This window comes from Fundulus heteroclitus, chromosome 18, assembly GCF_011125445.2.
Source record: "Fundulus heteroclitus isolate FHET01 chromosome 18, MU-UCD_Fhet_4.1, whole genome shotgun sequence".
In the NCBI taxonomy this organism is placed as follows: Eukaryota; Metazoa; Chordata; class Actinopteri; order Cyprinodontiformes; family Fundulidae; genus Fundulus; species Fundulus heteroclitus.
Genome location: NC_046378.1, coordinates 16,209,107 through 16,235,349, shown reverse-complemented (window position 1 = coordinate 16,235,349; position 26,243 = coordinate 16,209,107). Strand labels below are relative to the sequence as shown.

Genomic DNA, 26,243 nt, shown 5'->3' with positions numbered 1-26,243 from the left:
CATTTCTACATCTGCTTGTATATGGAACTGTCCGCAGGGTACTTGCCAGCACATTTCAGCGTAAGTTGTCACAATTACGCTGAAATTAGCCTATTAGCTCATGGGCATAACGGAACAGTATGACATGGATGTTTGAGATGCAACGTAAAAAAAGTCGGTAATGCTCTTGAACGAGCATCAGTGCAGTTATAAACCTCCTGGACAACATAAACTAACGCTAGCTGTTATTAGCTTGACAAAGAGCCCCCTTTGAGCCGCATTACGCAGCGCTCCCCACCCCTAGTACCAGACGCAGTTACGTTGAAAAAAAAATCCTGGTAAGGGCTCTGGTCCGTTTTCTGTATTTGATTGTATATTTGTGATTTTTAGGGAAATTTGAGGACTCTGCCTGTGTCACAGTGGTTGTATTCTGAATAAAGTCTGGTGCATGTAAATGTATGTCATGATCAGATTAACTGATTTTTTGTGCCCATATAAAGAATGTATTCCGAATTTTTTTCTCTTTCATTCCGAACATGTTTCAATCCAATCAAGGAATTTTACGTATGTAAACACAGTAAGTGATGGTGATGCAGCACAACATAAAGGGATGTTTACCCAAAACAGAATGGTGATGTTAGCGGTGTTGTCACCCCCCCCCCCCCACCACACACACACTGTTAAAAGGACAGGGAAATGTACATTATATCGGTAATTATCATGTATACCTCAGTGTTGTGGTGTTTACCTGCATCTTTTAAATCCCACTGGCGTTAGTCAGTTCTATAGATTTTATGTCAAACCTTCCATTGGTGCAACAGTAAAGAACTATTTTAATTTACAGCTAGTATGCAATCCTAATATTTTACAATTTTACCATTGTATTACTATCACTGTACGCAATATGCAGACCGCATACAACTAACTGGACTGCAATAAACTTTAGCTAAGTAGCCGTAGCATCAAGCTCTCTATGTGTGCGATATATTTGGTGACAGTTGCTTAATGCAGCATAAAAGGTTTTAGAATGCCTCATTGGGCTGTCTGTGTCCATGAAGCTAATAATTAACAAGTTAGTGTTTGTTCGTGTCTTCCAGGGAGGTACTCTACTGCACTATTGCAGATACAGGAGCTTCACTGACCTTTTTAAGATATTCTCAAATACCAGTGCTGCGGCATTAGCTTGTACCAAATGAGCATTGTGTTTTTTTCTTGTCCGTCTGCCTTTTGGGGAAAGTTTCTCCCAACAACACTTTTGCATTTGCCTTGTTAATAAATAAGGTCGCGGATATTTTTTTTTGGCTCTAACCAATAGGTTAGAGTTTGAAATTCCAGCAGCAGATTATCGCTCTTGAAACAAATCAGTATCTTTGAGTAATTATTTTCTTATTATTGTCGATTATATCAATATAGATTATTTACACACTATCTCACTAATGTGTAGTGGGGTGAATCCACATCTTTGACATGAGGGGCCCAGGTTCAAAAACAAGTCTGCATTCGGCGTAAAAAATGCTGCTAAGTCTGTGTGCCAGCTGTATAAACCTCATGTGGCGACCCCTGGATAGTGGAGCTTAAATGGACTTGGACGATGAGAATTGCTATATTGGATCACTAGGATTTATTTTTCTAGTAATGTTGACATTTTTATGCAGAAATGTTTGAAAAGTAAACAGTTGCAATCAACTCCGCTAGATGGTTAATTATTTTATAAAGACAGGTTTTAAGCAGCAGTTCACAAAGCTATTGAGCGACTGACCTGACCTTTCCACAAAAGGGGCTTTGAATTTTTATCTTCAATTTAAAATAAAATTTCTTAGGTGCTTTTTCTTTTTAAAGGTGCATTTAATTTTTAGCATGAAAAATGTGTTACTAATTTTTACATGTAATTCTAAACCAGTCAAAAACATTTACCATCTCTTCACGTGCTCTAACCACGGAAGCCAAAATGCTAATTTCCGTACCTCCTTTGTTCATTTGTCTTTATATAACTTCCCACATTTAATAATAAACTCCAATAATATACTATGTCAGTAAAACTCAAGCTTCCAATATGCCAATACTGTTTTTATTAGCACAGGCAAGTGTAGAATAATGCCGATTCTTCCATCTGGCAGCTTAAGGAAAAGAAGATCTGGTTGAGTGACTGCAAGTTGGACAAGGTGAACCAGAGGGAAGCACAATTTAGTTTTGTGCCATCTGTGTTTTATTTACTCACCAGTAATGAGTAAATCACTAAGCTGTTCAAATCACACAGAGAATAAGTGATTAAGTGCGCCAGAGAGCCACCGATGACCAAAACATGGAGTGACAGCCGCTTTCAATAGTCAGACGTTTTTACGGCTACATTGTGCAGCCCACCGACCATTCAGCTTGTTTTCCGCACACACATACCATCCCTCCCCTGTTCTCGCGTGGCAATCGGGGGTCACCTTCAGCTGATGATGAAATTCAATCAGCCAATACATCATTTTTGAGCATTAAGCCCATTTTTCAGCCTTTTTATTGACTGCGTCTAGTTCTCTGCAAAAACTGAAGGAAGTGGAGCTACAACAAGGAAGAGACGCACCCCCCCCCCCTTAATTTATTTTAGCCTGATGAAATTTTAAGCAAGAGCTATTGAGTTGGCCCTACACTGTTTGTTTATCAAGCAGAATTAATATAATTTCTGATGCTCAAGATGAAGACATTTTGTTTTATGAAATAAAATTAAACAGCAGACGCATCCTGAAGGAAATGTGATTAGTAGTTGGTAGCAGGATTGTCAAAAGTATCGTAAGTCAAACGCTGTATCCAGATACAATACTAATTTTTTTTATTAGAATTGTATCCGGATACAACACTATAAAAATATATTGCTATTGCCTTATATGCTAAAATATATAAATATTTTTAGCATATATCAGGTAAATATATCAGGTAAAAAATATCAGTATATGCAGTGTTACAAATTCCAAAGGACTGTTTGGATGAAACACTTGGATGAAACACTTAGACATTAGCGCTTCTGGCGGCAAGCAAATTTTGATAATATGCCAATGTTATATCTGGCACCTGGATAGACTTCCACTGCACTTTATCCATGAAAAAGATCAGAAAGTGACCAAGATGAGACAGCATGTGGAGAATGGTGATAATACTGCAACGGTGGCAAATTAGAGGGGAAAAAACAAAAACAAAGGAAAATGTCATAAATGTCCAACACTGTGCCACTCTAGTGTACATGAATTTAAAATTTGTGTGTGAATAAAGCAATAACACGGCCTTATTAATTAATGTTGTACAGTGAGGATCTCATACCAGGTTGACAAAGGAGAATTGTTTTATTCTATTCTATGTATATCAGGTGCATATTGTCTACGTGTTTTTTGCCACCGTCACACCTGAATTTCCCACATTGTGGGACAATAAAAGGTATTTCTACTCTTTTAGCGCCGACGGTAAAACTGCGTAGAGCACTGCTGCTGATGATCAAGTCTGCCAGAAGTAATTAAAGACGTAACTAACCTGTCAAAACTGCTAAAAAAAACATCTCATTTTGTTTTCTAGCGGATGAGAAATCAAGAGACACTCAAAGAAGATCTCATCAAACCAGCGGGAACCGGAATTTTCGCACATTGCTAAAGCAAACAGATTATTTCTGCATGCATATCATGTCCAAATGATGCGTTTTTTTGTTGTTGTTGTTTTTTTTTGTGGGGGGGGGGGGGGGGTGAGGATGACAACATCTAGAAAGCAGACATGTGCCTCTCTCTGCAGCTTACAGTATAAACTGACTGATCTGAGCCCGCAGAGGAATTCTGAGAGCCGTGAGTCAAAACTCCAAAACACGCTTGTTTTCACAAATAACAAAGCCCGTAGCCCGGGGGGGGGTGGAGAGAGAAACACGGCGCAGTTACCAAACATTTGCGTTTCCCACCTCATCAGTGGTTTGCATGTTTATATGTCGGAGCGTGGCAGCGCGCAGAAGCCCCCTTTAAAAAAAAAAAAAAAAAAAAAAAAAAAACTGCCACGGTTGGACAAAAATGGTCACACTCAAACAAGCTTAAGACACCATTTTGGAAGAAGAAGAAGAAGAAAAAAAAAAATCCACCGATTTCTGGATAACAACCCCGAGATGCCATCTTGCCAATTATCGCCAGACTGGCTAACCGCTGGAATGGCGATCCAACCAACCCACTCCCGAAGCAGTCCACGCAGGAAACTGTGCGAGTCGTGTAATGCTAGCGTTAGCTTAGCATCGAAGCTAGACAGAAAAGACGGAGCGCTAGCCCCGCCGCTGCATCCCAGCATCCATCGCCGCGCACACCGCTAATTAGCCACCTAGCCGGAGGGGGGGAGGAGGAGGAGGAGGGGCAGTAGAAAATGGCTAAAAACACATAACAGTAGCTCATACCGGACTGCACCGGGTCGAAGGTCCCAACCAAAAAGCTTAGCCAGGAATTACTCAAAGGGAACCCCCCCCAAAAAAAGACTCGCCAAGTGTTTGATCTCGCTATCTCGGCTAGCCGTTTAGCCTAGCATAGCCCGCTAGTTCCTCACGGAGGACAATTGAAGGGATACAGGGAGGTGGAGGGGGAGAGAAGAAAAAACAGGGGGGTGGAAAAAAAAAAAACTTTAAAAGTCGACACACGAGACATTTATCCCGTGCACTTAAACTTACCAAAACCACTCGGTGGAACAGTGAAAGATTCTCTCCGCGCGTATTTCTTTCGCTCTCCCGTGGGTCTGCTCGGCTTCGGATCGGTGCGGCGGACTGACTGGCTCTGCTACGGCAACGTTTTTTTTTTTTTTTTTTGTCGGGCCAGTAGCACTGGAGGGAAGACAGCTTTCACACGGAGAGACGGCCACCGTGTGTGGGGGATGGGGATGCACCGCCGGGAGGGAGAGAGGCGGGCGGGGGAGGGAGGGAGGGATGCAGGGATGCAAGGAGAGAGGAGGGGGCACGACCCACAGATAATGTAAAAAGAGGATGATGTCTAATAATAGGCTGACAATATCAATGTAGTTTATAGTTAATTGGGGGGATACTGTAAGAAATATACATCCAATGTTCATGTTAAAAAAATGACAACATTTTATAATTCCAACAGCAATTAAGATGACACATTTAGGATACACTACTACTAACACTAATTGTTTTGTTGTTGTTGTTGTTGTTATTATTACTATTATTATTATAATAGTTGTTGTTATTATTTACTTCCCTGTTATTGCTGTACGCCATATGTGTGTTTTTCGGTCATTGAATAGTAATGATGAGGCGATGAAATGAAACCGCAGCGTTATCGGAAGTTAAGGTTGGAGCAAATCAAATTCGGTTCTCCGTTCACTTTTGCCCCGTGGATAGCCGGCAGTAGGACAGCGCCATCAGGTGGCGAAAGATGAGACAACAAGTACAGCTCGGATTGTTGAACGCGTTGAACCCGAGAGCAAGGTTGAAATCCGAGCTCTCCCGAGTTTCCAATCTTTCATGCTGTTGATTAATTAAGTAAATTAATAAACAAAACAAAACAAAAAAAAAACACAGCTTTTGAATAAATAAAGGAATAAATAAATACGCAGTTACACTATGTCGTTCGTTACTCTCCATAATACGTAGAATTCGGGATTTCTTTGTATTTTTGACAAAATATTTTTGCTTCTTTTCTATTTTTTCTCTTGACAAATTACAGAGAATCATGGCTTTGCGGTTTTGTTTTTATTTTCCACCTCATTACACATAAGCAGGTTGATTGTAATGATCTTGTAATGCATTCCTGCAACATTTCAGAACCTTCCGATAAATATACAAAATAGATAACACAAAGTAATAACTATTGCCGCTAAAAAAAAACACAGTTTAAAATTGGTTCTTGAATGCACCAAATGTTTTGACTATCTTTTCAGACAGTATTATCCTCGTTAAATCAACACTCGTTTGCCTTACATTTTATTTTATGGAAAATCTATTTAAATGGGGGGGGGGGGGGGGGGTTGACAGTCTTTAGGATTTCTGTAAATGTATTTACCCTAGTGTATAAGATTTTCCGCATTTGCTCAGTTTCATACACAACTAGTGGCGAACTGCACGCGGGGCTTCTGTCAGCAAAGCTGCTAATTACAAAGAACTACACTACCCAGTCACCTTTGCGGTCTCGGAAGGTAATACGTCAGTCATAACGTGTGTAGCTAGCTGTCACCGATTGACACAAGAATGTCGTTGACATGTTCAAAAATAACCCTCATTCATGCAACGATTTTGCAGCGACACGTTTGTCCATAAAAAAGACGAAAGGCCCTTTGAATCATCGCGTGATTTGGCGTTTCCGGAAGTTGTCGCGGCATGACACGAGAACTGTCCGAGGTGCTGACACCGTGAAGAGATACTTCTGCTTTGGAATATTGAGCCTGCCGTACTTTTCACAGGTATTCTGTGTCTGTATGCTAAGTTATGTTTTTTAGTTATTTAGAACGACTGAGGCCCAAATTCACTTCAATGTCTATTTGGTTATAGATATAAAGGGCCAAAAAGCATGTTTTAAATTAGATAATAGATTGTGAAATTTGAATTCCTCATTCTTGTACACAAACGCATTTAAAAACCACTAAGTATACCTTTAACATTTCTAGTTAGCTGTAAAATCCTAATTTTGCTTTTGTTTCATTGCAGATTGTGGCAGTATGGATGAACATCAAGGGTTGTGTGCAAGTTTGATCTCCACCCCCAACAGCAGCCCCCCTGCAGATCGTAAACCTGGGAATAACCCTCAATGTAATGGGGCCCCAGAACGACAGACACAGTTACGAGTGGCTGAGTCCCAGGGACTGCAGCTCCTTGGTGTGCTCAGATCGTTCAGGGAGCGAGGTCTGCTGTTTGATTTCACAATCATAGTCCAGGAGCACAAATTCTCCTGTCACAGATGTGTCCTAGCAGCATGTAGTGATTTCTTCAGGTATCTATCTGTGTGTCTGTCTGTGTGTGTTTGTGTGTGCGTCTGTCTGTCTGGTGTATTTTACTGGTGTTTTGGGTTATATAGATCATGGCAAAGTAGTGGATGATTGAGAACGTGATTTAAAATCTAGAGAATGAATTGCAGTTATATATTCATTCTCCTGAGTCATTACTTTATGGAACAACATTTTTCTTTAACTATAGTTGCAAATTTGTTTCTTTTTTTTTTTTTTTTTTTTTTTTTTTTCCAGTGTCCTGTCTAGCAATATGGCAATAGGAATTGATGTCTCAATGCCAGATAGAGCTCGACAGATTTTGCTTTTACAAGTGGAGCAAACAGCTTTCGCCATAGTGCTCCACTTGATTTATGCTTGTAAATAGCTTTATTATGATTCCTGCAAGGAGAATTTCAAATTATATGGACATGACAATGGGAGAGTAAAGGAAGAACAAAAAGTGAAAGAAAAGAAAAAAAAGAGTAGAGGTGAAAGAAAGAGGAGATAAAAGGGAGAGAATGATAAAACCTTCTTTGTCTGCTCCATCACCTGGAAAGAGAGATGCAAAAAGAACAGCACAACCAACAGACATAAAGCAACAGATACACTCGAATAACACCTAGATGCCATTGCTAAATCATATATATTATTATGTAAGCTGACATGTGTAATGTGATATTTGAAAAAAGAAAGTGAAAAAACATAAATAAATAAATAAATTATAAGATTACTGTATATAAGTGAACACTTAATACCTGGGACCCAGCACCTGTGGGAGATGTGAAAGTGCACTAGTTTAGGTGAACATTATCCAGAAATAGCTTGATAGTGATTGTGGAGAACCGAAGACCCACCTTCCCCGAGCACAGAGGCAGGCGTCAGGGGACCCCTAACCCCGGACTCCCAAAGGGGTCCCTAAAGCAGGTCGCCCAGGAGGAAGGAGCAGAGACGACCCCGAGGAAATCCCCCAGCCACCGCAATGCCGACGCCCTCAAGAGCCGCGGAGACGAGCCCGTGGGCTCCGCCGGCAGCTAGCCCTGCTGAAGTGGTCCCGGCCATGGGCCCTGAGGGCCAGAGGCCCCAGGGGCGCCCCGCCCCCGCGACGAGGGCCCCGGCCGCCCCCCGGGGGGCCAGGCCCCGCGAAGAGGCCGCCGGGAGTGGGCGCACGCCCGGGAACCCGCCCCAAACCCGAAGCCAACTAATGCGCCAGGGGGCCAAGGCGCCCGCCAATGAAGTGGAGGAGGGAAGGACGTGGGGGGATGGGCTCCGCACCTAGCGGAGACTTGAGATGTTCTTGGGAGAGGGAGCGGACCAAATTTGTTTCTGATGAATTTAGATATGTTATATTCTTTCCCCATTCATTTTTATACTGTTTTACAAGATAGCTAAAGCTCGGTCATTCTAGGTGCTGTAAGCATAAATCTTCAAGTCTTGCCACAACCTAAATCCTATTGGGAAAATTGAGTTGGGTCTGCACTTTTGTTAGACTAAAGCCTCTCTTTATTGTCATTCAGATTTGCATCATTAAGTACACATCTGGATGAGATTATGTTGCAATGGATCACGAAAAGCGTGGCTACACAACAGCTGCGCCATTTTGTAGCAGATTTGATTGGGGTATGCTAAGTCATGAATATGCTTAAAAGTCATTCCCTTCTGCTCAAAGGTGAATCTGTGCTCCATACTTCCAGGACTGTCCTGTGTATGGCTCCACTTACCTTCCAATCAGTTATGTTTAGCCTTCCCATCCTTTAAAATTATCATGGACTGGAAAGCTACTGACGATCCACGGTGCATGATGCTCCATGATGTGTTCAGGGTATGGCTGCATAATATCAGGAAAATATTACGTTGCAAGATCATTGTTGAATATTGTGAGAACAATATTGATTATGATTAACTGACATCTTTCACCCTACTCTCTGTGTTTCCTATTATCACAGTGTCTCATCGGTTGTTAGAAAGTTGGTCTACTAAAAATCTTTTCAAGTGCTACCGGAACACAGAGTTTAAAGCATAGCATCTGAATATGCTATTGGACCAAATGTTGCAATTCAATGTATTGTGTAGGTCTTGTTCAGGGTCTCATGCAAAGTAAGCATTCTGCCAGAGAGCATCGGTTTGCACGTTTCCTGTATCCACTCAAGATGCCGTATATTAGGATTTACGCAGGAATTCTCATGGCTGTCTTTGAACAATAGCTTTCTTCTTGACACTCTTTCATGTCAACTAGATTTGTGGCGTCTACTTCTAACAGTTGCTCTACTGACAGACTGAACTGTGGATCTGCAGAGGAGTTGGAACATTGTTGTTTTTGTTTTCTAAAACCTACTTTAGACTTATTTATGGCATTGTCATTGTCATTGTCCCCTCGACCTTCATGATGCTCTTTACTAACAATTTATGCTGGGATTAATTTACATGCATGGTAGATTCTGTTTTCTGATCGGTAGACTTCTAAGGACAGTTTGTTGCATTGGATTTCTTATTCAGGCTATCAAAGAAAGAGGGTTAAAACAACTGCTTAACACACTTTGCTAACTTTTATTAGTAAACTTTCAAAAACCATGTGTATTTTTTTCCTTCCACTACTCTGTGTTGATCTATCCGATGGAATACCAACAAAGTGTGCTGGAATGTGTGCTCGTAACACAACAAAATGTGAAATTAATGGCGTGACATTTCAAATGTGTCCATCTTTTGATCAGTTCAACGTGACAGCATACACTCCTGTTGTGTTTAGGGCCATGTTTGAGGTTGACATGCGAGAGTGTGGAGATGGCTCAGTTACCCTGGCTAATCAGTGCCCCAAGGCTGTGGGCTCTTTCCTGGACTTTGCCTACTCTGGAGAGATTCTCATCACTGATGGCAACGTTGACATATTGTTCCAGCTCGCCTCTTTTCTGCAGGTAATACTGCAACCATTGGATTTTCTGTCGTACCTCCTGCTTTACATCATCATTCATGGTAGTTCAATTCTTGTGACCATGTTTCCTCACTTTTGTAGCGTGCGCTTGGTCGCGCTATCCTTTAAGTTGTCATTGTTTAGGATGAATGAATCGGCATCTCAATTCTCTCTTCAGGTTCCTGTGCTGTCCAGGGCGTGCAGTGACTTCCTTGTAGGAGCGATGGACCTTTGTAACTGTCTTACCCTCTTGTCCCTGGCAGAGGCTTATGGTTCAGCCTCTCTTCTTCGTAGTGCCAGCGAGTTTGTTGTTGGGAACTATTTTGACCTGTCCGAAACTCAGGAGTTCCTCGACATGCAGGTGATCCTGTGTCTGGGTGCTGCAGGCACGCAAAAGAGCTGGGGCAGTTTCCTCTGCAAATTGTATTAAATTGTTACTCTTTTTAGTCAATTTATCAGCACTAATCCTTTGTGTAGTCAACATCTCATTTAATCAACTGCTGTAGGGAAATACACTGTTCAATTTAAAACCCAACTTTCAATGACTGCATAATTATTTATAACTGAAAAGTCTCCAATCTCTTATTGCATCTTAAAATCATTCGACACAGATTCTCATTTGTGTTTTGCTTGCCATGATGTGGTTTTTACAGTTTCTGTTGCTGTGTTTAGGAAAATGTCTTAAAGGCCTGCCTAAGGTCAGATGCGCTGAACGTTCCCAGCGAGGAGGCAGTTGTGATGTCTCTCCTTAGATGGATTCACCACGATCTGCCAGGGAGACAGAAGCTGCTTTCAGAACTGATGTCTATGACCCGACTACACCACCTGCCTGCAGCCTCCCTGAAGGTACGAGCAATCTCTCTGGGCACAGTTAAAAACACAGTGGATTTATGTCATGTTGTTTTTGAGATCTGTCTGTTTCTTGGCAGTGATTAAAACAGTTATACCATGTTGTAATCTGTAACAGTAACACTTCAGGTTTTAGAGGATCTAAAAAAAATACTTTCATAGTTCTTTGTCATTTATCACCGTTTCACGTTGTCTGTGTTATCCGGCAGACTTTACGTGATTCAGACGTGCTCCTCAGCAGTGACGACTCCTGCCTTACACTGCTATCAGAGGCCCAGAGCAGACAGACGCAGTACGACGGCCTGCTGACTGATGCTAGGCCCGCGACCACCCAGAGCTACATCTACATTCACAAGACAGAGGAGAACGGGGAGAACCGCCACACCTTCTGCTACTGTCTGGAAACGGACCGGTGGAGAGAGCTGCAAACAGAGCCGGGGGAGGCTTCCATGCCAGATCCACCCGGGTCTTACCTGACCAGCTATGCTGAGAAGGTACACTCTGGATTAGAGATTATTCTGGTTGTCGGTGTTATGAAGGGAAACATTCTTCATTTAAAATATATTATTTAAAAAACATTCTTAATATCGTTTTTTTTTATTTTTTATAAAGCACTGTTTCTGCTTTCGCTGTCCCTAAGATGTTTGTCACAGGCGGTTGCCGGGGGAACTGCAGCCGGGCAATCCGCCTCCATGTGGCCGAACCCGACCACGACGCCATCGATGAGGTTTGGTGTTTTTGCCCTGTGACCTTAACCTGCACGCCTGCACCGGCCATGCTGAAGCCCAGAACCATGCACGCAGCTGTGACCTGCCTCGACCGGGTGTACGTCATCGGAGGACGGACCAAGGGAGCCAGAGGGGATGCCCAGAGTCTTCTGGAGGTATAACAGTTTCTACGATCAACATAACCAATCATTGTTAGGTTTCTACATTGTAAAGGAGGAACACTGTCTGTACCTTTGTCATCTTGCATTGAAGGTGGAGTATTATAATCCTCTGACCCAGAGCTGGTGCTCCGTCAGCCACCTGCCCACTGCCATCTTCTACCCAGAGGCCAGTGCTTGTGGCAGTGTTATTTACACGCTCGGGTCTGAGGTGGAGATCACAGACTCCTTTAATCCCTCGCTCGACTGCTTCTTCTGCTACGACGCCCGGCGGGACCAGTGGAGCCGCTTGGTGGCGGAGTTTGGGCAGTTCTTCCACGCCACGCTGGTGAAGGCGGTGTCAGTGAACAACACGCTTCACCTCTGCGATCTGTCAACGTACAAGGTGACCAGTGTGTGCCCAGCCTTTATTTTACATATTTACCGGTTGGTTGACACGTCGGACTTCAAGTACACTGTGTTTTCATTCAGGTTTACAGTTTCTGCCCAGAAACCTCTGTGTGGAAGGGCGAGGGCTCGTTTGAATGCGCAGGGTTCAACGCAGGAGCCGTAAGCATGCGGGACAGAATCTACATTCTGGGCGGAGACTATTCCCCGGATGAGATTACAGACGAAGTTCAGGTAAACCGTAAGAACTATTACACTTGAGCTTTTCTAAAATAAAAAAATACAGAAAAAAAGTAATCTCAGCAATATAAACTAACTTCAAAACTAAACAGAATTATCCTTTTTAAAAATGAAAACAGTTTTGACCAAAAGAGAAAACATGGCTGAGATCATACTAACCTTTGCCTGAGATTAGCGTGCATAAAGGCTGCAGCACTACTTTTGTTTATGGATCGTAACCCCAAATTCTATGAGTATAGGCGCTGCCCTTTAAGCTCTCCACTTCACTGTTCCTCACTTTTCTACACAGCCTAGATGGCTATAGAAAAAAACAATAGGCTATTTAGGAACTAATTGGCCGGTCCCAGCATAATAATAATGTTCAATGATACCTGGTGGAGGCGGTGAGGGAAGCGGAAACATTTCTTCATTACTTTTCAGTCCTGCGCTGGGCGCGAGGGATAAATATAGTTGGGAAAATGCATAAATATAGACTGTAAAGGGCTTTTTTTAAAGAAGGAGGAAGAGGAGTGACAGGTCTGGGCTGAAGCTCCCGATGTTACAAGATCCCAACAACGTCCCTTAAAAGTACGCACCAACATTACTGTGTGACTAAACTGAGTATGCAGCAGCCCAGCAGCTCCCCTACCCGGAGCTAAAGAGTCCTCACCCAAAAGAGGCATTCAGATGAAGCCTAGGTGTGAAGGTTTTACATAGACCAGCCAAAGAGACTTTGATGAAATTTCAAAAATTATATTCTTAATTTATTACAAAAATCCAAAAATTATACAAAAATGATAAATTGGGGCCCAAAAACTGAGGTCAACATAACAAACTACAACTCAGGTAGTAACACAAAGAACTCAAGCACAAAACTGACCTAACAAACGAGACATGAGGGGGAACTTAAATAGTGGCTGATCAGACCACTGCTAATTCACACACAGGGGGTAGTTAAACACACAAGAACTTAAACAAATACTGGTCAGCACATAACTAAATCTTTAAATTGGATAAATATTACTATTGAACTAAGTTACCAAAAAGAAGATACATTAAAGAAATGGTAAAATTAAATAAACTAAAGGCAAAATTTCCCCTTCCTCTGGCAAACAAATGGAACGACCCGCTGATGAAATTTGACAGCCATCAGCTGGAGCTCATCTGTATGATTTCAGCTTCCGGGCCAGAGGAAACTGGTAACTCAAAAGAAGAAAATGAATTTGTTGCATTTAACAAAATACAAGAGAACTGACAAACAAAGTTAACTAAATGTGTGCACTGCAAATAGTTAACTAAAGTGTCAGACTAATGAAAACAATTTTAAAGAGATGAACCTAAACTATTCACTAATCAATATGTAAAGTAATATTAAAAAGAATAACAGAAACCCTTTACCATTCCTGTCTCTGTGTGACAGTTGGAACAGCTGTCACACTAGGTAAGCACTCTTTAGCCAAAGCTGAAGTGCGACAGCGTTCGCCATGACAAGTGCTGCCCCAATAGTGCAGTCGGTAAGGAAGGAGGTGGGAAAAGGAGCCTGTATGCTTCTTATCATAATTCCTATAGCATAAGAAGCTTGTCAACTTCTTCTGTAAGGAATCCCACAATCCTTTGCGTGACATGACGTATAAGCACAGCCCACCTCGCAGAAATGAACAAAAACGTCTGGAGAGAAGAGAGAGCGCACTTTGTAGTTCTTTTTTGGAAAGACTGCGGGCCCAAATCTGACTAGCATCATCCATGTGAGTTTCCGTCGCGCAATGACGTATGAGGCTGTCTCAAATCGGCACAGCGGTCCGAAGCTCCTTTCCTACCCCCGATAGGGTTCTTGCTATTGACCTCACGAAAGGTCTAGTTCTATAATTAGAACATTTTAGACACAGCGCCTGATTGCATACTGAGGAACTAATTCAGCCATTTGACTCAGGTGTATTGGACCAGGGACGCATTTACAAGTTGTAGGCCCCCAGCCCTCGAGGACTTGAGTTTGACACCCTTGATTTAGAGCTTTGTCAACAATTACAAGGACTTTAGATCCATCTAAATTTTTTAAGCCGTAAATGTGTCAAAGCTCTCGGAGGATCTTTTCTAAAAGAAGACATTTTTGTCTGTTTTGGTGCAGGTGTACCACAGTGGGAGGAGTCAATGGGAGGAAGTGACACCGATGCCCAGAGCACTTACCGAGTTTCACTGTCAGATCATCAGCTTCAACCGATACAGAGACCCATGGGCAGAATGACGCCCAACAAACAACACTTCCTTCACACATATAAACACACATGCGTGCACCCATGGAGCTAAATGATGCTGGATGTGCATGTCTGCATTGATCTCTCATGGCTTTTCAACGTGTGCACACTGTGGATGGCCAACATCTCAAAACAGTACGACAGTCAGTGTTCATCACCACTCCTGAGTCACATGGCCACTTTTGTTTAACTCGTGTAAACGTTATCATAAGCGTTGTATTCCTGAGGCACCTAAGGCTTATTACATCCTCCCATGGAGGCCCCCGTTAAGAAATTTTAAAAGTTTTATTTTAGTAACAGATTATTTTTCATGAACAAGAAACAAATCAGAGCACGCGGTCATAGACATAGCATGATAATCAGCTCTCCTGCAGAACAAGACTTTATTTTTGTCTAATAACAGATTTGCTTTTTTCTTTCCTTTTTTTTTCAAATTTACTTTTTATTGAAAAAGCATATTGTACATTACAAATTACATTGTATACATTTACTGTATGCTTGCTCTTTCACATATTTTCATTTTTAAACAGTTAAGAACATCAGTGAACATTGTGGGGAGCAGAAACATTGCAGTCACATGACATTTCACTGGGATTTTTACATAAAGTCTGTATGAGTAGGCTTCACATATTCTGTCCATTTAGACCAAAAAGCGTAAAAAGCATCCAGTTTCACTTTGATGAGGAAAGAGATTTTTTCCATTGTGTAGATCTCTTTGACAATATTGATCCAGTCATCGACCGTTGGGCAGTCAGGCTTCAGCCATTTCCTTGTGACTGCTTTCTTACTAGCTGCCAACAAAATGTACAAAAGTTTTCTGCTATAATTACTGAAGTTGTCCACCTCTATTCTACCTAAGTACAAGCATTCAAATGACAAGGGAAAAACAATAGAGAATACATTCTGTAAATGGTAGTGAATCTCTGACCAATATTCTTGTATGATCGCACATTCCCAAAAAATATGGAAATGGTTGGCACCTTCACTGTTACATCTCCAACAAGCATCACTCGTCCCTTGGTATTTTTTCTGTGCTGGTGTAATGAAAAACCTCATGATATTCTTCCAACAGAATTCACGCCAGACATTTGATCCAGTTGTAGCCCATTGTATTTCACATATATGTTCCCAACCCTCCTCTGTGATTACGAAACCACCTTCCCTTTCCCACTTTTCTTTCACATAATATGTGCTCTCCACTTCACACCCAAGGATGCTTTTGTATAGTTTAGAAACTATTTTTGATGGGGACATTGATTTTATTATTGATAAGAAAGTATGAAAAAAGCCTTGATTAATTGAGTGCATGTCGATATTTTTATTGAAATAGCTTCTTACTTGAAGATATCTAAAGAAGTCATCAGTATCTAATCCATGTTTTCTTTTTAAATTATCAAAAGATTGGAATGCCCCCTTGTGGACAAGGGAGTTATAGTCAGTTATTCCTTTGGAAACCCATAGTTTGAATCTTTTGTCAGATTTATTAGGGGCAAAGTCGGTGTCATAAGCACACCATCTTAAAATTTTGGAGGCCTGTTCTAAGTGACAAAGTTTTATAGTTTCATTCCATATTTTAATCATAACGTTTAATAGGTGGTTTTCCTGAATATCAATGTTACTCTGTAGTTTAGTATCCACCATTAAGGCTTTCAAAGGTATTCCATTAATTACTTTTTTCTCTAGATCTTTCCAGCCTGCTGTGTAAACTGGAGAGCACATACATACAAGAGGTCTTAACTGTGCAGCATAAAAATACTTCCGTAAACATGGCAAGTTCCTACCCCCCCTTATTTTTCGGTAACTGTAATGTTTTATACTTGATTCTAGGTTTTTTACCCTTCCAAATATATCTGGATATAATTTTATCCCATTCATCAAATTGTTTTTGTGGAATATAGAATGGAAGGCATTGGAATAGATAAAGCATTTGTGGGAGGAGAGTCATTCTAACTGAGTCAATTCTTGAGTGCAAATCAAGAAATGGTAATGAACCCCATCTTTGTAGGTCAGATTGCAATTTAACATTCAGAGGTCCATAATTAACATCAATCATTTTATTAAAATCTTTGTGTAAAACCATACCCAGATATTTGATTGATTCGGCTTCCCATTTCCATTTGTAGCTATTTTTAATATTCTGTGGAGGATTGTAATTTAAAGTTAAAACTTGAGTCTTACTAACATTAATTTTGTATCCTGAGAATGTACCATATTCTTCAATCATTTTGATAGTTAAAGGTAATGTTTGGGTTGGATGTGTAATGGTCAGCAGTAGATCGTCTGCAAACAGGGCAAGCTTTTGCTCCTGTCCCAGGATTGTTACACCTTTTATATTCTGGTTTTCCCTTATCCATTGAGCGAGCGGTTCTATATACAAGGCAAAAAGGAGAGCAGACATATTGCAGCCTTGTCTTGATCCTCTTTCGAGGGCGATTGACTCCGTGAGGTCTCCGTTGATTTTTATCCTAGCTGTAGGTTTAGAATATAGTCCTGAAATTGTCTCAATTATTGATCGATGAAAGCCAAATTTATTTAGTACTTTGTATAAGAAGATCCACCTCACGGAGTCAAAAGCTTTTTCTGCATCTAAGCTAATTACTAGGGTTTCTTGTTTTTGTTGATTAACCTGTTGCATTATATTTAACACTCTTCTTATACTGTCCTGTGTTTGTCTTTGTTTAATGAACCCTGTTTGGTCTTTGTGTATTATTATTGGTAAGATCGCTTCCAGTCGGCTTTTTTCTTTCCTATTTTTATCCGGTCATATTTTCAGCCTTAGAGGCTTCATATTCTGGCAGAAATTCACAATCATGGCCAAAAAAGGCCTAAACACAAGATAAGTGCCAATGAGGAAAGCAAATAACTGTTTGAACAATACAACTATGTCTGAAAATATATAAAATACATATCTATGTGTTTTAGTAATATTTCCTGATAATTTTTACCATTCAACATGTTCTGGGCTGTTGGAGCGCTTGTGTTAAACAGTTTGTTTAAACCAGCGGTGTCCAAACTTCCTGCCCTATGAACCAAAATCTGGGACCATAAATTGTATCAATTAAAAATGCTAAATAATTTCATTTTGAAATATTCCATCAGAAAAGAACTCCTTATTGTAGGTCTGAAATGGGTCTCAGATGTTTGGCTTAGTAGAAAAAAGATGTTCAGTTTCCCAAACTTCTGTCATTCTTAAATGCAGTTGGGGCCACCTGTAATTAAAACTGAAGAGGGGAAAAATAAAGTCATATCAACACTCACAATAAACAGCACGCTTTTATTTGGCTGCTACACTGCCATGTGACTCTGCACGCCCTGGTTTCTGTGCTTTTGGGAAATAAAAAACGAGCAACAGCATCTGTTCCTGTTAAAGAAGACATGTTATTCTATTTTTTTGTCTTCCGATAATGTCCGAAGCAGAAAAAAAAACACATATTTAGTGAATGCGTAACTAGCTGGTGCAATGCAACAAAAACTAACAAGTGGACGAGTTTTTAAGGACAAGAAGTGAGCGTACATGAAGTCAATTGAACAACAGATTAATGATAGTTTAATGTGCCTAAGAAAATGTGCTGCTTGTTCACTGTTTTTCATTTTATTCCCACCCCCATCTCTTTCATGCTTCCCCACTTTTTTTTGAATAGCCTTTAGAAACTACGTGCATCTCAGACAGCAAACGCATAACCAGAGAATTTGACCCTAAAGGAAGACTGCAGATCTGAATCAGCCTCCGTGCGCGTTCATAATCTAAAACGCAGAAAAAATGTAAACACTGTATTCAGGCAAAAATCTAGCCGGCACCAACAGTCTTAAACGCTGGACTCTCCCCATCTGTCCCTTTATTCTCTCTGCCTCCGGCTTTTCTGGCCCCTCGCGGCTCCATGCTTCAGTCCTGGTAAGTTTTCACCAGTATCCACATCAGCAGCACGGTGATTAAGACGATCATGAAGTTGAGGAACAACTCCTGCGCCGAGCGGTCCATGGTTAGCAGACGGGGAACGGCGAGAGGCTTCTTTTTGGAGGCCTACGAAGATCTAGAAGAAAAGGAGGGGCGGAGAGGTTCTGAGCTGACATTTAAGCTTAAGCATGCCGTCGCTCTGCCGTGTTGGAAAAAAAGGTCAGAGGGCTCTGCAGCTCTCAGATAAGCAGTCAGCATCCTTCGCAAGAGCCACGGTATTATCCCACGTTTGTGACACAGCATTGAAACACTAATCGGGATGTGAAACCATTTTTTTTTTCTATCTATACTTTATTTAATCAGGAAATAGTTTTACAAGGGTGCCCTTGAGTCAGAGTCAGCTATAAGACATGCATAAATGTTTTGCACATTGTAAAATAATAGCTCCTCATTAAAACATATAAAAAAAAAAGACATGAGACAGTCCAATGAAACAATATCATGTAACAAAACATTGTCAAGCTACCTCATCCTACGAATATGAAATATAAACTTTGGCAATGTTAAAGAATTCTTTAAACTCGTTCAGTTAGATGATTTTCCTCTAAATAATGTTGATTTTGGAGCTGATTCCACAAGTGAAGCGCAGAATACTTCACAGCTTATTCCCCCAGCTCATTAATACGCTCCTCCCACCATCAACAGGAACAGGTTATGTGAACAAACGGTGAGGCTTTTTCTGGTGGATGTGAGATTTTAGATATGAAGGGGAAAGGGCAAATGTAACTTTTACAGCTGACAATACACCACTGAGCCTTGCAGAAATAAAGCGGGGCATTCAGTGCAAGAATCTTTTCAGTGATCAGTCAGAGGTTTAAAGTTTTGTAATGAATCTCACAGCTCTGTGGTGGACTGTATCAAGATTGTTAAAGAATTGGAAAGAGGTATGCATAGAAATTATACCTGTAAGTTATGTAAAACTAGCAGATATTTCTAGCCTCAAAAGAGAGACCTGAATGGGAATAGTATAAACTAGGTCTGAGCTTTTAACCAATTTACTACTGGTTAAGATAATCAAGATCAGTCTGAGAATCATTATCCAAGATGTGTACTTATTTACATTCAGACACCCTCAATCTCTAAAACATGTTGGGTGGCAGAAGATGGACGACTGAAAGACTTCAAGCAGAAGAACAGAAGAACAACATAGGTTTTGCTTTTTAGTAATTTACATGTAATTTCAAATTTTACAGAAAACACTGTGTCAAAATGTTGTTGAAACGTCACAAGGTGCAGATGCAAAACAATGCATTAAGGTATCGTCAGCAACAAAATTGAAATTAGCGTCTGAAATGTATCCATATCTTACAGATCCGAGAACCGATCCTTGGGGGACACCTTTTGCTACATAAAGAAAGATTGAGGAGATGCCCTTAGTTTTGACATAATCACATCTGTTGAACTTATTTGCCAAATAAAACTTTGCATGAAATGGTTGCGCTTTCTGTCGTAGCTTTAATGAGATAAGGTTAAATCTCCCCTGCACACACTCCTGCAGATGCATCAATTATTCCCAACAGATTTTCCTGCACTGCAAAGAAAATGGATGGAATTATTAAAGTGATCTTATTGACTATTACCTGGTCTATTCGCAGAAATTGTTCAGATGTTCTGCTTGTTTTTGTGTCCTTTCTGGCAGCAGAAACAGCTCCTCGTCCTCTGCCTGCTGACAGCTTCTCCTCTGTAGCTCCTGCTGATCACTGTTGTCCAGTTTTCTGCTTCGGGCGGAGCGAGGTTCTACTCCTAAAGTAGCCCACCCTCAGTGGACCGCCCATGGCTCACATACACACAGACTGATGTCACGCACCAACAAAAAGACCAGTAGAGGCTGTTATTTTCCACAGGATCGTCCACTGGAGTATTTTCCGCCCATAACCTTAACGGCGTCTCCCTCTCCTTCCACACACAGCCGGAGGAGGGTTATTTTTGCAGCCTTGTTGTAGATACTCGGTGGGTCGCAGTTGTTCCAACACACAATCCTTGTATCATCTGATGAATATTGGAAACGGGTAACGGTATCCAGGTCAGACCCATATTCTGAGCAGAGGAGAATGAGAAAACAGCCACTCCAACATAAAACTGAAGGATGTAGGCCCACTCAGACCCAATCACAATTGTAAGATGTGTCTTTTTTTTTTTTGTATGATGCACCACCAGAACGTTGTGCATGAATACATGTGAGGTGGAAAGAAAATGACACGTGATGTTTAAAGTCTTTTGCAACAAAATAATCTGAAAAGTGTGGTGTGCAATTTGATGAATGCTTTCCAGAGTCGTATTTTGCTGCAACCCCATCTGCAAGTGTTTTATTAGGATTCTTTGTGACAGAACAACACAACCTAGATCATAATTCCCCAGGGAAAGGAAAATGATACTTCTATTCCTTTATCCACTGCCCATACCTTCTTATCTTTGCAGGGGCATGAGTGGGCTGCAGCCTATCTCCAGTGGTGACTGGGCGGGAGGAGGGGTGCAGGCTTGACAGGATGCTAATCCACCACAACACAGTTATGATGGGTCTTCAAGAGTCTTGGCAAATAACAGCACGAAAAGTAGGGAGTACACTAGTTTTAACCCCTCTTTTTCCGATAACCCTAAACTCCAGCGCAACCAAATGCCATCTGAAGTCACACATCTCAGAATAAATAAAGCTACTTAATACTGCGTTTTATTTTAGGGGTACCTCTGGTGCCTGTCTCCAGTGGTGGTTGGGCGAGATGCGGGGCACACCCTGGACAATTCGTCAGTCCGTCGCAGGAAAGATGTAAAATCTTGAACGACTGAATTTCTCCCAAATTCGTCATTTAGCTTCTTCACAACATTCAAGTTTTAAGAGTGCAGAAAACATTGAAGGTGTTGGTAAAATGTATGAGGTGAGCAGCAACTTTTATTTTATTTCATTTAGATGCTCAAGGAAGTGAAACAAAAAACCTGAACCAACATCCTCTGCAGAAAAACATAGAAAGATCAGCTAGACCAGAGGTGTAAAACTCATTTCTATATGGGGCCACTTTGGCGTCATGAAGTCATTAAAAGGGCCGGTTGCATGTGTATAGACAATATTTTTCATTTCATAATTTCATTCCAGTTCACATAGAAGTACAAAACATGCACAGTAACATGAAAGTAGCAACCTTAGTCCCAGTTTATACAGTTTATCTGCAAAAAAAAGTTGATATTGGGGTGAGTTACACTTATAGGAGGCACCGTTTTAGCCACTTTATACACTTTAAAAGGATATATGCCTCTACTTTATGACATTATATTCCTTTTTTTTGGCTCTTGAGGGCCGGATAATCTACCTTGACGGGCCGGATTTGGCCCGCGGGCCTTGAGTTTGACACCTGTGAGCTAGACCAACAATCTCCTTGAAGATCAGTTGCTCATAAAACAACCAAAAGCATTTGTTGCTCCACATATGCTTTTCCATGCTCAAAGTACCCCATCTTTTTTTATTTAAAAAAAAATAATTTCATTCAGTTGACTTTTAACATGAATTCACTTGAAGGACTTGCTTCCTCTTTATGTGGCCTCTTCTGTTTGTGTTACTCGAGCTAAGAAAAGGGCTCTGACAGTTTACAACAGCAAACCTCTCAGCTCATCTCACACTTAACAGCTGCTAACAACCAAGTTATCTCTGAACGAGCGTTAACACTCACCATTCCTGCTGGGCGAAGGGGCACGCCGGGACAAGGCGCAGGCACAGCTGCCTTGAACTTTTCCATCAAAGAATACCAAGGTCGTTCCCAGAGGCTTTATCCGAGGGAAATAAATGTAATTTTATCCCTGCTGCTGTTCTGCCAGGCCCACAGCGATAACTACAGTATGTGACCCCGGGATTCCCATTGTCATGGGTATCCGGTGCTGAGGTGATTGAATAAATGCGGAGTGGGCGCCCACTGTGACAGCTGTGAGCGTGTTTAAGACAGACGTGAGTTGGCAGGGTTACTGTCTAAATCAGCGGAGAGACAGGAAGTGTCAACAAAGCCTCAGAGACACCATAGCATGCATTGTAGGACACTAGAAGCTTTATATACGTACATGTTCCCTACATTTGACTTGCATTACGCAGCAAAATATGGTACAATGCAAAAAAAATTATTTGTGCTATTGTCCTTAAAAGCTGTGTTCACTTTTTTCGCTTCAGCCCTTATTCCTGATATATCAGAGATCTGTATATCTGTTTGTTAAACCACTTAACTGTGACCCATGAATCGATCAAACATAAACTTTAGGGGTAATTCAATGTTTGTCTACCCAAAATAAACAATGAAAAGAATCAGTTCTGGGTTGTCTTTTTAAGGGTCTTTGTCAATAGCAGCTTATATATGACAAACATTTCTCCATTCATCATGCCAGTGCCCACATGCCTTCGCAATTATTCCTACTTTCAAAAAAACTAGATGCATAAAAGAAAATATACCAAAAACATTGCTCTTGGAGAAAAGTGCATTTGTTGATGCAAGAAATCCATCTATCTATCTATCTATCTATCTATCTATCTATCTATCTATCTATCTATCTATCTATCTATCTATCTATCTATCTATCTATCTATCTATCTATCTATCTATCTATCTATCTATCTATCTATCTATCTATCTATCTATCTATCTATCTATCTATCTATCTATCTATCTATCTATCTATCTATCTATCTATCTATCTATCTATCTATCTATTAATGCGACCCTCTTCCAAATTGACGTCCCGTCCCTCAAGGTTCTCAAAATTTTTGGTGGAAGTTAATTTTGTATTTCCTCAGTTACCACCAATAGGATTTGACAATAAACGGAAGTCTGAATGTAAAAAAAAAAAGGGCTTCTACTTTCCAAAATGTCCACATCATTATAGACGAACTTAAATCACTGCAGATCCTTGAACCAATTTGCCTGTAAATGTGACCAATTCAAGCATGAGGCAGCTGTTCAGTCCAATACAAGAATCAATCATTGCTCATCGCTTCCTCCCTCCCAACCCATATTAAAGGTCTCAAATCTGCGACCCTAACTGTAGAACATCCTTTGCAAAAAATAAAAAAGTAAAACAAAATAAAGCTAGAACTCCAGGCATCTCACAGGGATACATTCAGACTCCATAGTGGTACTTGTGATGATTATGAATCTGATCAATGGCAAAAAGCACAGATGACTTCCACATAGTGTTGCATAGGTACACTAACTGAGACAGTCCAACATCATCCAAAGTTTTGAGGGATCTCATCCGCTTGGCCTGATCTTTCCAAGTACATTGGTGACATTGGTTCTCATGATAGACAGGTCTCTGTCAAAGTCCCTGACCACAAACTCCCATCTATATATATCCACCACTGGAATACATCCTCAGCGGAGAGCAGCAGAACTCTCATGAACAACATAAAGACGCCGCTACCTCATTTCAAGACCAACCAGCATAATGAGCTGCACTTTGCGCCTTAGAAATGCGCTTCCAGAGGTGAAAATGGAAAATCTCCAGAACTCAGCTCTCTGAACAATATGTTTATTCTGCACCATCCCAACGTGCAACATGATCCAAGTCGTTTCCCGACCCTGATCAGTCTGGGAATCAGAGGCAAACAGGCACAGATCCGATGACTCAGTTACAAATCATGGAGCTCAAGTACTAGTTGTGTGCAGAAAATCAACCCGTTGGGAGCTTGGATCCATTGGTTGGTTCTCTCTGATTACCACTTTTTGGTTCGGCGAGCATCCTGCTAGACTTCTGGCTGTGTCTTTTTGTCTCACCGTTACAGACATCCAACAAGAAGAACCAGCAGAAGGTAGGCAAGATCGGGTTCAACCGCTGATTTAACAAATGAAGGAAACGACAGACGCAGACAGGACTCTGAACACCGAGGGCATGAACTAAGACCCAGGTCTGGAAAGGAACTGGCTGAACAACTGCTGAAAGAGTTAAGTAGTAATTACTGACCAAGAAGTATGAGGTTGATTAAAACTAGGAGACAGTAGTGTGGATGAGGCATGAGCTAGAGTAAAACTGAAGGGATTTTGCTGGATAATGATACTAAATGAATATTTAGGAGTCAGGGAAACTAAGTAAACAATGGCCAGAGGATCTTCTGTATATAAACCTGAAAAACAAAAGCAAAACATGAAACACAGTAGAAACAATGGAATAACAATAGCTGAAGACTAATAAATACTAAAAATGGAGAATGAACCGAAGCACAAAACTGAAACCCAAAGTTACACTGCAAAAAGGGAACTAAAAGCAAGTAAAATTTTCTTAAAATTAGTGTATTTTTCCTTGATTTGAGCAGCTAAATAAGGCTATCTGCCAATGGAATGAGAATTTCTACCCCTAAAATAAGATAATTAGACATCCTGCACTTGAAATAAGATGATGAAGATGAATTGTTCTTATTTTAAGTGCAAAAACCTTATTCCATTGGCAAATAGTCTGATTTACCAACTTAAATCAATGAAAAATACTCTCATTTCAAGAGGATTTTACCTTCTTTGAGTTCCCTTTTTGCAGTGTACCAACTAAACCAAAGGTCCCACAAGTCCCGACATCCTCAGTATCACATGCCTACTTGTCTATGCTTTCCTTTCTCCACCAACTTGTTGCTACGCTTCATTTGTTTCCTTATGACTCGGCTCTTTACGTTGACGTCTTCCAACAGTCCGTCGTTGAATAGAGCCAGATCATCCACACTATTTTAAAAGGCGGCATCTGGTTTCTTTGTCCCTCAGGCTGCGCCAATTAGAATACAAAGATGCCAGTTCGGCTGCTGACCTCGGCTTCCTGAAGGGGGTGACATGCATCAGCGCACGCATGGGGATTTCACTCTACTTCTCCCCGTTACACAGCCTCTTCAGAGCTTGGAGGGGACTTGGAAATCGGTTTGCTTTGATGAGACCTCAGGGGAGAAAAACTGCATCAGAATGAACAAAACGGGCAGTGCATTTGCCATGCATTATTCAGCACATTTAGGAAAATCTGAAGTTTGTTTGTTTTGTTTTTTTGATTATTTAAACTTCATTTTTCATCTCTGAACAGGAAATGTAAAATAAATAGTGAAAGCTTTATATGTGAGTGAGCTGGAAAGAGGTTACTGATTGTGCACTCCTGTAGTGATGACCAATGTCAACAAATGGAGTCAAACGAAAGAGGGTTTTATCAGCATGATTAGAAGAAACATGCAGAGTATTGTTTTCGTGTTAGAGAGGGTTTTAGAGTGGTCTCCCCTCAGACCAGCTGTTGTTTTGCAGACTAAACAAAGCGGGCTGTTTCAACAACGAAGGGTTCTCACCGCTGAGCCCCGGCACATGAGATGGATTTGGACAGGTGAAGGCTCGGTTACACAACTAACCCCCAGTCTATAAATGTGTTTGGACACAAAGATGGTCCACAAGTGGGACAGTCATGCAGGAATTTGTTTTCATGCACAAATGAAACCCAGAGTCGCCACCCTTGCTGTGAAGCTCAGGATCTGACCCGTTTTTTAAATGTGTGAATGCTTATATCTCATCAGGACTTATGTTTCGAAGTTTTGCATTTTATCCGGCGTGATGCGCAATCATTTAGCTTTTGTGTGAGGATATCAGTAAGTTTAGAAGGGGTGATGAAAAAAAAAAAACAGTGAGAAACCTGCATGGAGATTTTAAGAAATCTAAAAGGAACTTGCCTGTCTACTTGTGAAGAGAAAACTAAAGGATTTAACTTTTTTTTATGTTCCTAAACCATCAAACCGATAAACTAAGTTTGTGGGTCTAAAAGAAAAGTGCTGTCTTCTCTAAACTAAGTATACTTCCCTTGATTCATAGCGTTTCACTGCACACCATGATGCTGCCACCACCTTACTTTACTGCAGGATTAATCCTGCTTAGATGACAAACAGTAATAGTTTGGTTCTGG

General features: G+C 41.0%; 3 protein-coding genes across 8 annotated transcripts in view; 1 reads left to right on the top strand and 2 right to left on the bottom strand.

The window, feature by feature from the left end:
- Window positions 1-4,861, bottom strand: part of fam168a (family with sequence similarity 168 member A) — a 35,862-nt gene extending 31,001 nt beyond the window's left edge. Inside the window, exon 1 of one of the 3 annotated variants that reach the window (XM_012859391.3) lies at window positions 4,643-4,861. The gene's annotated coding sequence lies outside the window, so the exon portion shown is untranslated. The remainder of the gene's footprint in view (window positions 1-4,642) is intronic. The other 2 variants (XM_012859390.3, XM_012859389.3) reach the window with 2 other exon arrangements.
- Window positions 4,862-5,955: 1,094 nt separating this feature from the next.
- kbtbd3 (kelch repeat and BTB (POZ) domain containing 3) lies at window positions 5,956-14,832 on the top strand. Of its 3 annotated transcripts, XM_036149890.1 has the most exons (11): window positions 5,956-6,123; window positions 6,227-6,387; window positions 6,632-6,914; window positions 9,653-9,818; window positions 9,993-10,175; window positions 10,487-10,660; window positions 10,873-11,157; window positions 11,304-11,546; window positions 11,644-11,934; window positions 12,021-12,170; window positions 14,281-14,832. In XM_036149890.1, the coding sequence occupies exons 3-11, from the start codon at window positions 6,643-6,645 to the stop codon at window positions 14,395-14,397; spliced, it is 1,881 nt and encodes a 626-aa protein (XP_036005783.1). In that variant the 5' UTR covers window positions 5,956-6,123; window positions 6,227-6,387; window positions 6,632-6,642; the 3' UTR covers window positions 14,398-14,832. The 3 variants fall into 3 exon arrangements, with proteins under 3 accessions (XP_036005783.1, XP_021170464.2, XP_036005784.1); XM_021314789.2 differs by lacking the exon at window positions 5,956-6,123 and having other exon boundaries at window positions 6,130-6,387; XM_036149891.1 differs by lacking the exons at window positions 5,956-6,123; window positions 6,227-6,387; window positions 6,632-6,914 and adding an exon at window positions 8,205-8,728.
- A 2,829-nt stretch (window positions 14,833-17,661) lies between these two features.
- LOC105923450 (sarcolipin) lies at window positions 17,662-20,323 on the bottom strand. 2 transcript variants are annotated; one of them, XM_036149894.1, is made up of 3 exons: window positions 19,943-20,323; window positions 19,423-19,481; window positions 17,662-18,438 (listed from the first exon to the last, which is right to left on the bottom strand). In XM_036149894.1, exon 3 carries the CDS (start codon window positions 18,384-18,386, stop codon window positions 18,291-18,293), a length of 96 nt encoding a protein of 31 aa, XP_036005787.1. In that variant the 5' UTR covers window positions 18,387-18,438; window positions 19,423-19,481; window positions 19,943-20,323; the 3' UTR covers window positions 17,662-18,290. The 2 variants fall into 2 exon arrangements, with proteins under 2 accessions (XP_036005787.1, XP_036005786.1); XM_036149893.1 differs by lacking the exon at window positions 19,423-19,481 and having other exon boundaries at window positions 19,943-20,274.
- Between the last annotated feature and the right edge of the window lie 5,920 nt (window positions 20,324-26,243).

What these genes read in the sequence shown, in the direction of transcription:
- kbtbd3 (XM_036149890.1), top strand. Translation starts at nt 6,643, where the DNA reads ATGGATGAACATCAAGGGTTGTGTGCAAGTTTGATCTCCACCCCCAAC. An exon ending in GCATGTAGTGATTTCTTCAG is followed by an intron (nt 6,915 to 9,652) that starts GTATCTATCTGT and finishes TGTTGTGTTTAG; the next exon opens with GGCCATGTTTGAGGTTGACA. An exon ending in ATGCCCAGAGTCTTCTGGAG is followed by an intron (nt 11,547 to 11,643) that starts GTATAACAGTTT and finishes CTTGCATTGAAG; the next exon opens with GTGGAGTATTATAATCCTCT.
- LOC105923450 (XM_036149894.1), bottom strand. Translation starts at nt 18,386, where the DNA reads ATGGACCGCTCGGCGCAGGAGTTGTTCCTCAACTTCATGATCGTCTTA.